The sequence below is a fragment of the Panicum virgatum genome, chromosome 2N (genome assembly GCF_016808335.1).
Source record: "Panicum virgatum strain AP13 chromosome 2N, P.virgatum_v5, whole genome shotgun sequence".
In the NCBI taxonomy this organism is placed as follows: domain Eukaryota; kingdom Viridiplantae; phylum Streptophyta; class Magnoliopsida; order Poales; family Poaceae; genus Panicum; species Panicum virgatum.
The window spans coordinates 39,506,407-39,517,194 of record NC_053146.1 but is presented as its reverse complement, the minus strand read 5'-3'; the positions used below and the strand labels follow the sequence as shown (position 1 = coordinate 39,517,194).

The window sequence follows — 10,788 nt, the reverse complement described above, 5'->3', positions numbered from 1 at the left end:
GATCTTTATAAATTATTTATTATTTATAGTCGAAATTGAACAAATTTAACTTTGATCAAACCTAGAAATGTTTATTTTCCAGGATGGAAGGAGTACAAGACTATGTTCCGATCCTACTTTATTTGGAAACAGCAGAATGCGGGGGCATTTATTTGACTACTTCGGTCATTTAGTTGATAGTGATCTTACTGCGTCTATGGTTTACATGGAATGGTATTATTCCGTTCAAAAGAAAAGGAGAGTAGCAGGGCCTATTATAGGACCCTGCCAGTGATGGCTTAGGTAGTTATCCGTGACATCTGCCCTGAGCAATTTATCTTCCATGGAATGGGAAACACTGGTATCGCACAGAGCCCACCACGGCTGCCAAGAGGATCGCAGCAGCAGTGCTGTATCGCCTTGCGTACAAGACTAGGGAAGCTAGGCAAAGGCAACTGCTACAATTTGCATGTCGCGTGGTGGCACACTGGCAGGCAAGTTTCTCTTCTTTTTGTTTTTCTCTTCTAGCTGTGTCGATAATTGGTCGTTTCTACTAAACTACTATAGTAAATATTTTAACATACTAGTTTCAACATTTATTCAAACTAAGTACAACATTTTTAATAAATTAGTTCACTTTTTTGTATTAAAAATGTTAAAATCGTACGTATTCATCCAGATGTTGCAAGTGTATATTTTAAATGTTGTCATTTTTCAAAAAGAAACATGCATGTGAGATCTTGTTTTGCTGCATAAATTCTAAATAGCGCTATAGTTCAAATGAAATTCAAAATGTATTTACGTTTTGGATGTAAAATGAGATGAAAGTTTTGAACCTAATCTTCTCTATATACGATTTGTGCACCAAAAGAGAGCAAATCAGCGTGGCCACGTCATTGGTAATTTCCGACTGTCGGATCGGCCGGGCGTACGGCTTAGATTGTACGTTTTCTGTTCATTTTTGTAAAAACACACATGGACTTTAGATAAATCAATTTGCGGTCCGACCTCCCCTCTCAAAATTTTTGCAAAAAAAGCTCTCATTTTTTCTCGAAATCAACCCGTAGTCCAATAATCCATGTTCAAAAAAATTTGCAAAAAAAACCTTATGTTCTTATAAAATTTAGGAAAAATTGCAAAGAAAATCTTAAGTTCTTATAAAATTAACCTACCATCAGCGGTCCTCAAACTTGACACCCTGATTTTAATTAAAGAGTTAAATACATCAGCGGTCCTCAAACCTGTTCCCATGTGCCACTTAGATCCACGAACTCGCAAAATCAAAATCTGACACCCTAAACTTTATAAATTGTGTCACTTAGGTCCATAACTCTTCAAGTGGTATGAATATATGCAAAATTCCTTGAGTTTTATCATCTTCTGTATCTACATCCTCCTCGTCTCTTTCACCTCTCTCACTGCCGGCAGCCACTCCGGCCTCGCATCCACAGCTGCCCGCCTAGGAGGTCGCCGACGCGCACCTCCACCATGCTTCAGGAATAGCCGGCGGCAAGTAGTGCACGACGTGGGGTGAGGTGCAGCGCCGACCAGGAACGGCGCCCCGATCCGCCCTGTTGTGTCAGCGTCGCCGCGTCCGCTGCCCGGCCATTGCCATAGAGCCGAGGCGCGAGGTCGAGCTCCCCGCCGGGCTCGAGGTCGAGGCCCAAGATCCCTCCACCACCATGCCCCTGTAAAATAAACAAGCCAAAACTTAGATCCGCGAGGGAGGGAGTGAGGGCGGAGGGGCAGAGGAGCAGTGGCCGGCGTGGGAGGAGTAGTGGCCCTCTTCTTCCCCGGTGACTACGTGGCGGCCGCGGCTGCCTACGCCTCCTCATGCTCGCCCATGGCCATATCCTCCTCATCCGGCTCCTCGGGCGGCTTGGCCTGCTTGGGCGGCGGCTTCTCCCGAGCCGGCCATGGATGTGTCGCCGCCACCATCTCTTCTCGCTATGCCGATGGGGGTAGGGCCCCTGCTTCGCCGTGCCGCCGGCTCGAGATCGAGTGGAGGGAGCGGTGAGCCAGGGGCGGCGTGCCGCGGAGGCTGCGAACTCTAGGGGCGGTGATGAGCGCGGAGTCCGCGAGCTCCAGGGGCAGCGGCGGCCACAAGCTCCAGTGGAAGGTGAGGAGGCAGGGGGCGGCGGCGAGCTCCACTCACTAGCGGAGGCAGGGGAGCCGTGGGGAGAGTGAAAGAGAGAGAATGGGAGGGAGGGGGTGAAGGTAGAAGATAGCAGCTTTGAGATTTTTTTTTCATATATTCATGCCACGTGGTGCCATATCAAGGGGTATGGACTTCAGTTGCACAACTTAACAAGTTCAGGGTGCCAGATTTTGATTTTGCGAGCTTGTGGATCTAAGTGGCATCTGGAGATAAATTTAAGGGCCGCTAGTGTATTTAACTCTTAATTAAATCAAACCACAACCTGTTCCATCCATTACTTCTACACGATCAACATTATACATACAATTTGAGTACCAAAACGCGTTGGAATCAAAAGTTGCTCAACATATAATTTATTCAAGAAATCAAAAACTACAATTTATTATAGAGTACATTTTAAAATTCAAAATACTTTCGCAATCCGTTTGAGCAAAGGCTTGCATGCAATCCGTCGTACCTACAATTTGGACACCAAACATCTTCAAATCAAAACATGATGAACACAAAAGTTGCCTAAAATTTCAAAATCTACAACTTTACTATATAGCAAAGTTTTGTAAATTCAAATCATTTTCGTAATTTGTTCAACATAACATCTTATTTTTGCTAAACATAAAATATCGTATCGCCGTTCTTCATGCTACCATCACAATAATGTATCATATTTTAAAATAACCATTATTTCCTTTGAAATAATACAACTATTAACTGCAGCATGATTTTGCTAATACATTAATTTTTTGACTAATTATGCTCCACCCTCACCAATAAATTATTTTACCCCTTCTTTCACCACAATAAATACAACGACAAATGTCATAGCTCCATTTTGATACCCAAATTAATATACTACCTAAACAATAGCGCATAGTAATATAATGCTCAAAATATATACCAAGTACAACGGTGGGCTGCAGATCATGACACATATGCTAAAATAACGAACGGATGGATGTATCTTAACTACGTTGCTTAAAAAAACTACTACATGCATCAACTAATAAAGGTTCGCATCAACAACGATACTATGACGCATGATGGGGCCCACGCCGCAACGTCGCGAGCCTTTCTAGTATCTATATCTATCCATGCCCAGCAGCCACCCACGTGGTGAGAACTGTGCCTGCTCTACTCCAAAGCCGTGCATGCGCTGAGCACTGGTCTCCACCCCAGGGTTTAACTTCCCGTCGGGAAGTAATTTCCCGGTGAAGTCCGGGAACGGGAAACCGGGCGGTTTCCGGCGTTTCTGACCAGTTTCCGGCGTTTCCCGATCGGTCTCTCGTTTTTGAGTCGGGACGAGAAACGGGAACCGCGGAAACCGCGACGGCTCCCGTCCGGGAAGTTGAACCCTGCTCCACCCGCTCAGGTCTCGTCCGTTGTATATAGTCTGCAGGAATCTCAAACAGTCAAACAGTGAAAGATAAGTTCGATAATTTCCCGTGGAAGATGCAAATCCCAGTGAGTAATGCATGTAGCCGATGTCATGTGAAGTGGAAACCATTGGGGGCGGATGGGCTGGGTAGCGTACCCGTACATGCTAACCAGAAGGATAAATGTGATTGTCACGACGAGTCGATGTGTTTGTGATATCTCCAAATGGTTGACAACAATCCATTGCTAAAAAAAATACTCAACTGATCATGGATCATGATCTTAACACAGAAATCGAATGGATGGAAGAACGTTACCTTTAACAGTGACAAAACGATGGGGGACGCCGGTGGTCACCAAATCGACGGGCGCTGGTGGCCAGAACAAAAACGGGCGCCGGTGGCCTAGCCGGCCTCGATGCCGGTGGACAGGGGGCGCCGGTGGAGAGGCCTGAACGCCGATGTATAGGGGCGCAGTAGGCCGTCAGTTTTGGCCTCCTCCGAAATCTCGATTATAACTAAGGCTGTTTGTAGCGGTAGACTCTAAAATTCACCCTCTAAAACAATATTTAAAGGCTCGTTTAAAAAATTTCACCCTCCAAATAACATTCTAGTACAACAAAATTCCACCCTCCAAATAACATTCTACTACAACAATGACCTCTAAATTTCCACACCAAAAAGAATATTCCACTCCTCCCACCCATCCCCGCGGCCGCACCCTGAAATTTTCCATCCCGTGCCGCCGCCGCCCGGGCCCTCGCACTGCACCTGCGCTCGCCCACGTCCTCGGCTCGTCGCCGTGCACCTCCGCTCCCCCTGCACTGCAACACGCGCCGGTTGCCCCGCCGAGCCGCCTCCGTCATCGACGCGCCGGGCCGCCGCCGCCACATCGCCGAGCGCCGGAAGCCTGTCGGCCCCTCCTCCCCCACGCCGGCGCGCGCGGTGGAAGACGAAGCAGTTGGAGAAGGACTACGACGCGCTCCGCCGCCAGCTCGATGCCGCCCGCACCGAGAACGACGCCCTCCTCGCCCACAACAAGAAGCTCCACGCCGAGGTAAGAAGAGACGCCTGCAGCCGCCAGGCGCCATTGCCAATTTGCCATGCCCATGCGGCGGCACAAGTCTAGTAAATCATCTGACACACACAATTAAGCACCGGGATCTACATCTACTACAGTACTACTAGTAGCCATTATTGTTGATATAGTTCTGAATCATATATCTTCTTCTTGCTAGCTCATCTTGGATCTTGATCAGCAGCTAGCAGTCATGATTCATTAAGTTTAAGCTTGGCCTACTGATTGTTTAAACTAATCAGTTGGCTACAATTTTCATCTTGCTCTTTCTATATGGAGACAAACAGTAGCATAAATCAATTTCTGTACCACTAATTTAAGCTTGGTTTTAGCTGAAGGTTACATAGCGAATATGAACTCTGAAATATAAGATTTGGAATGGATAGAAATAAACATTCAGCTGACATCTTTTGAACTCTGAAATATAAGATTTGGAATGGATAGGAATAAACATTCAGTTGACATCTTGTCTGGCCTCTAATATCCTCATGGTTCAATCAGACACAGTTACTCTCAAACAATGTCAGATCACACATGTGAAAAACGGTGGTCAGTTAGATTTCTTCCTATCTGAATTCTGAAACCAGTTGATATCTCATCTCCCAATATGCTTGACCCTGAAGTGAATGTGTAATATATAATATCATTCTATCTACCTCAAGTATTTTTTGCCTTTACCTTTCATTTTAAACTATTCTTTGCTTCTAGCCAATATAGTCTCCATATATTTATTGCAGATTTATTTTAAATTGCAGAAGCTGAACTGAGCATGATGAATCTATATAGCCAAACAATGGAGGATGAAGATTGTACCCTTGTTCGTTACTTGATTGCTGAGGATAACCCAAATTATGAGTTTCTCGATGATGACGACGACATACACACTCTGGTGTCAGCCATCGATGCAGAGAGCTCCTACCACGGTTCAATACATGTGAGACGACTTGTCCCCAGAGAACATGTTGATGGAGAGGCAAGGATCATACGCCAATACTTTGCTGCCAATCCTATTTACACCCCCGAAAAGTTTCGTGAAGGGTATAGAACATGGCATGTCAAATTATTGTTTTTTCTCTCAATATGTGCATGTTGCTTATATTTTCTTTCTTGCAAGTTCCGTATGAAGCGTCACGTGTTCATCCGCATTCTTAATGCAGTTCAGTCTGTGGACAGCTACTTCCAACAACGCGAGGATTGTACTGGGCTTTTAGGATTGAGTACTTTGCAGAAGGTGGTAGCCGCAATGCGCATACTGGCGTATGGTTTGCCGTTAGATGCCGTTGATGAGTATGTGCAAATTGGCACGTCAACCGCTCGTGAGACTCTTAACCATTTCTGCAGTGCTGTTATAGCTGCCTTTGGGGAGGAATACCTGCGTTCTCCAACCCCTGTCGATGTGGCTCGTCTACTGCAAGAGGGTGAGAGACAAGGTTTCCCAGGTATGCTTGGTAGAATAGATTGTATGTACTACGAATGGCGGAACTGCCCTACTGCTTGGAAGGGCATGTTCACTGGACGCGGGAAGCACCCATCCATGATCTTGGAGGCTGTAGCATCTTATGACCTTTGGATATGGCATGCCTACTTTGGCCTTCCAGGCAGCTGCAATGATATCAATGTACTGCAGAGGTCGCCTATTTTCTCAACATATATTTGAGGAGTCACCTCCTGTTCACTTCACTGTCAACGGACGGACATATGACATGGGGTACTACCTTGCAGATGGTATATACCCTGATTGGCCAGCATTTGTCAAGAGCGTTTGCCATACTATGGAGAGGAAGACACAACGTTTTGCTGCTGTGTAAGAGGGTGCGCGCAAGGATATTGAGAGAGCTTTTGGAGTTCTTCAAGCTAGGTGGGCAGTAATCCGTGGGCCGGCTTATGGATGGGACAGGGAGCAGCTTTCTGATATTATGACCGCTTGTATTATCATGCATAACATGATTGTCGAGGATGAGAAGTCTGAGGCCATCAATACCAACTTCGACAACATTGGCAGACAAGTCAATCCTTCAGGTGGAAATGTAGTGGAACGGGAAGCATTTGTAGCAGCACATCACAAGTTGCGTGACCAAGCTTGCCATATCCAACTTCAGAAGGATCTCATCGAGCACAACTGGATGCAATATGGTTCAACCTAGTTTTTTTTTTTGTAATGTGTTTACTGTATGAATGTAATTAATTTATCTGAATTCTGGAATGATTTTCTTAATGATTGTTAACTCTGAAATTTGCTTGTGACATGCCATGTAATCTTGCTGGTATCTTGTTGACATGATCTTGCTGTGAAAATAATCTCTGTGCATATGCAGTACTTTACTGTGCTAGGGTGTGGAGTTCAGACTTCAGAGGGCTCCCATTCAGACAAAAGATTCCTTATATCATCCCTCCATTCAGAGCAATGCAGATAGTTTAACCAACAATTATAGTTTTGCCTAGCTTCTACTAGTTTATAGCTGTCGGCTAATGTTGAGAAAAAATTTCTGCTAATATGTCTCTCTCTTGTATGGGGTTAACTATAGCTACTCACTGGATCATGCCAGACTTGTATGGGGCATGTTTCAGTCTTTCAGAGAAGGTGTGGTTGCCAGGTATATACACTTGTTGAATCTTATTACTGTACCAGTATAGATGTGACACTTGATTGCCGACATCCAACACAGAGCGAGTCCAGTGGCAACATATGGCAAATAAAGTTTGCTTGCAGGAAAGAACCATGCTAGTGACATGAACCTTCCACCCAATGCTTCCATTCAAGATGAATTATTTTACAGGTTTCAGCATCTCTCCCCCTGCCCTCTTGCCGAGCAAGTGATGTTCCTTTTTTTTCCTTGGGTGGAAAATAGAGAACGTGTAACATTACCACGAGGCAGTCAGGCAGCTAGCTTAAATTAAAATAAAAGGAAGTCCAAGACGCAATTAGCAACTTGCCGTATAGAATCAAGTGCCATCATGTGTGTGTGTATTCCTTTCAGATTCAACGTACGACTACTGAATCTCAGGGCTTTGCCCAATGGCCGTCGATTGCTTTGTCAACCACGCGCAGCTGCCGCCTGAAAAGTTCAAGATTCCTATGCTCGAACAAGGTTCGTTCAAGAACATCAAGAGTTCAGAAATGCAAATGAAGAAAAAAAGTGGCCAAGAAAGAGAACAACTGCTGCCAGGAAAGGACAAGAACATCAAGAGTTCAGAAATGCATTCTGATAGCAGCATGATTCAGGTATGATTCAGCATGATTCAACGCTGAATTATTCAGAAATGCATGATTCAGCATTTCAGTGGCAAAGCATGATTCAGAAATATATATAATGAGAAATGCTCCTATAATCTTATACACTGCATATACAGAATGCAACATTTGTGAAGTTTGGCCCAAAAGCATATAAGTTGATAAAAATACAGTTGATCACAGAAATTATAATTCCATCATCTGAACCAGTCCAATATATAGTTCCAGATATTGTCATCAAATACAACCAACATTTCAGTTTCTTGTTCAAGCCTGAAGATACAAATCTTATTACACTGCATATACTATTCAATTTTATTTAGAAGATCCCATATTCACAGCACACCAACATGATTTCCCACCAACTTCCTCACTGAGTTGGTCCACGACGTTGAGACATCAACTTCTGAATGATTTCTTGTAGCGCTTGATAGTACATGCGTTGCATCGGTAGACATTGATCAAGGTTAATGACCAAAATGCGCTCGTCCTCTTTCTTCTCTTTCTTTTCAGCCTCCTTGTGAAACCTTTGCTTATCCAGAGCCAACCTTTCCCTCTCTATGTCCAGCATCTTCTTGCGGTACTCGCGAGCTTTCTCTACCTTCACTTTCTCTAGAGTAACAATTTCATCGAGCCGGGCCTTGCGCTCACCCTCTGTTTCCTTGAATAACTCAATCTTCTGAACAGATAGGTCATGCATCTTGGACACGCACTCAGAGGACGCTGAAGCAGCTTTCTTCTTAGCCTGTTTTGATGTGTCCCTCCCCATGGGACGTTTTCTTGATGTGCTAGTTGATGAGGACTTTTCGGGGTGAAGATCGAAAATGTCTCGCTGCACACTGGGGGGGGGGGGGGATGTTTTCCCTGGAACCACTATTTTGAGGGGTGTCCACTTTCCTTTTGAGCTCCATCCATTTGGGCTCATCCTTCAGGATTTTTCAGCAGTGCATGAGAGTGAAATTGTGCTTCTCCACACTAGCAAAATCAGCAGCAGCAGCCACTGATTTATCTGCATCTGACATGCCACTAGGATTGGAACGGATCATCTCAGCCATGTATCCAGAGAACTTGCTTACTTCAGCCTTGATGTGATCCCAACGACTCATAATGGATTTTTGGGTCCTCGTCGGATAGCTGCCGCATTTGGAATTGTATCTATTGAGCACACGAATCCAAAAGGCTTCCTTCCTCTGGCCGGTGTTTACAACAAGATCACAGCTAATTTCCAGCCACGATTTGCAGAGCATGTTGTCTTCATACGCCGAGAAGTTGGTCTGCTTGTTCCTTGTTGCCCCCACCTTGGAAGCAGAACCACTCATGGAAGATTCAGAAACTTCTCCAACACCAACACCCTGTGCTTCATTGTTGAGATCGATAAAGAAATCATCCATCCTACATTGTTCAAAGAAAATTGCAGTCAACATATATAGTAATTTTCTTAATGGTTTGAAATACTATGGGGCAATCAAACAAAATGTGCTGGTAGGGTTCAAGGAAACCAAATGTGCTGGCAGGTTCAGACATTGGACAAAAAACCAAATGTGTATATCAGCATGTAGTAATGGAGTACTTGAATATTCAGATGTCTTGGATATACAAATTAGTTCACTACAACAAGCATATGAATGCAGCAAGCATATTTACCAGGTTCTATCAAGCATGTAGTCAGAGGATCATGATAAGAGACAAATTCAGTCAAGTATATTCCATGAACCTTGAAGAAAGGTGTCTGGGTCTGGGTTCAGGTGGTCCATGAACTGGGCAATTAGCTACTGAAAAAAGCTCCCAATTCATAACCATCAGTGTGCTACGGCAATAACAAGAATTTCTAGGAACTGGGCAACTGGCTACTGAAAAAAAAAACTCCCAACTCATCATAAGCAATCAGCATACAAATGATGTAATATTTCAATCCATGACTGAAACCTGAGACTTGCCAAAACTATGCACAGAGGCAGAGTTCCAGTGGGCAAATGGTGTAACCAAGATTTTTCAGTTCCAGACTTTCAGCATACATTTACTGAAAAATAGAACACTAAAGAAAACAGATTCACATTGAACCAACAAATTCAACTGGGGAGGCATCACTCTGCTGCCATAGTGCCATCTACAATTGAACTGGGGATACAGTACACACCATGAACCAACAAATTCCTAGCAAGTTTCACAATGGCAGCACCAAAACCTAGATCAACACAGAGGCAAGTTCAACACAGGCAGCACCATTCCACGCAGGATTCAATTCAAGTTCAACACAGGCAAGTTCAAGGCGAGGAAAAATACTCACTTCGGAGGCGATTGGGTCGATCCGTTGCTCTCCAGGGACGCCGCCGTGGTGGGTGCTGCGTCGTTGCCGGGGACGGGCGCGGCGGACGGTGTTGCTGGGCCGTGGATGGAGCGGATCGACGCGGGGCGTTGCTGGGCCGGCGCGGGTGGAGGACTTGGGGAGGCGGCGACGGCGAGAGGGAAGTGGAGAGGAGGGGGAGGCGGCGACGGCGAGAGGGAAGTGGAGAGGAGGGGGAGGCGGCGACGGCACGAGGGAGGTGGCGAGGAGGGGGAGGCGACGGCGAAGGGCAATTTGGGGGACGCGGCTCGCGCCTGGAGATTTGGGGGAGCCGGCGCCGGCCCTGGACAACCGAGGACGGGATCCAGGGTACCACTGCAGCTGGTTTTTTGGGAGACAACCAGAATAATACAGGTTCAGGGCGGTTTACAGGACCCCTTGCAAATAGCCTAACACCGCCGCTGCCGCCGACCCATCATCGCTGACGCCTACTCGACGAGTCATCCATCTCCAATGACGAAGACCAGCGTGCCCACGGCTCCGGCGGTGCGGCGCCGTCGGATACTCCTGCTGGCGAAGCACCACTGCTAGCTGGTGGGCTCAGTCGCGGCGAGCCTGCTGTCCTGGTTTTACTTCGCGCACGGCGGGCAGAAACGGTGGGTTGCCACGCTGGTGCAGTCGGCGGGA

At 45.9% G+C, this 10,788-nt stretch overlaps 1 protein-coding gene and 1 long non-coding RNA gene across 3 annotated transcripts; one reads left to right on the top strand and one right to left on the bottom strand.

The window, feature by feature from the left end:
• The first annotated feature begins 4,218 nt into the window (after window positions 1-4,218).
• LOC120660415 lies at window positions 4,219-6,863 on the top strand. Of its 2 annotated transcripts, none has more exons than XR_005669588.1 (3): window positions 4,219-4,564; window positions 5,341-5,623; window positions 5,743-6,863. It is a non-coding gene; the product is annotated as an uncharacterized LOC120660415 (long non-coding RNA). The 2 variants fall into 2 exon arrangements; XR_005669589.1 differs by having other exon boundaries at window positions 4,240-4,564; window positions 5,323-5,623.
• Window positions 6,864-7,918: 1,055 nt separating this feature from the next.
• On the bottom strand, window positions 7,919-10,517 carry LOC120660414. Its single transcript, XM_039938944.1, has 2 exons — window positions 10,105-10,517; window positions 7,919-9,209 (listed from the first exon to the last, which is right to left on the bottom strand). The coding sequence occupies exon 2, from the start codon at window positions 9,206-9,208 to the stop codon at window positions 8,756-8,758; it is 453 nt and encodes a 150-aa protein (XP_039794878.1). The 5' UTR covers window position 9,209; window positions 10,105-10,517; the 3' UTR covers window positions 7,919-8,755.
• Window positions 10,518-10,788: the final 271 nt, after the last annotated feature.

Bases quoted from the DNA above. Each gene is read 5' to 3' on its own strand.
- LOC120660414 (XM_039938944.1), bottom strand. From the start codon at position 9,208: ATGGATGATTTCTTTATCGATCTCAACAATGAAGCACAGGGTGTTGGT.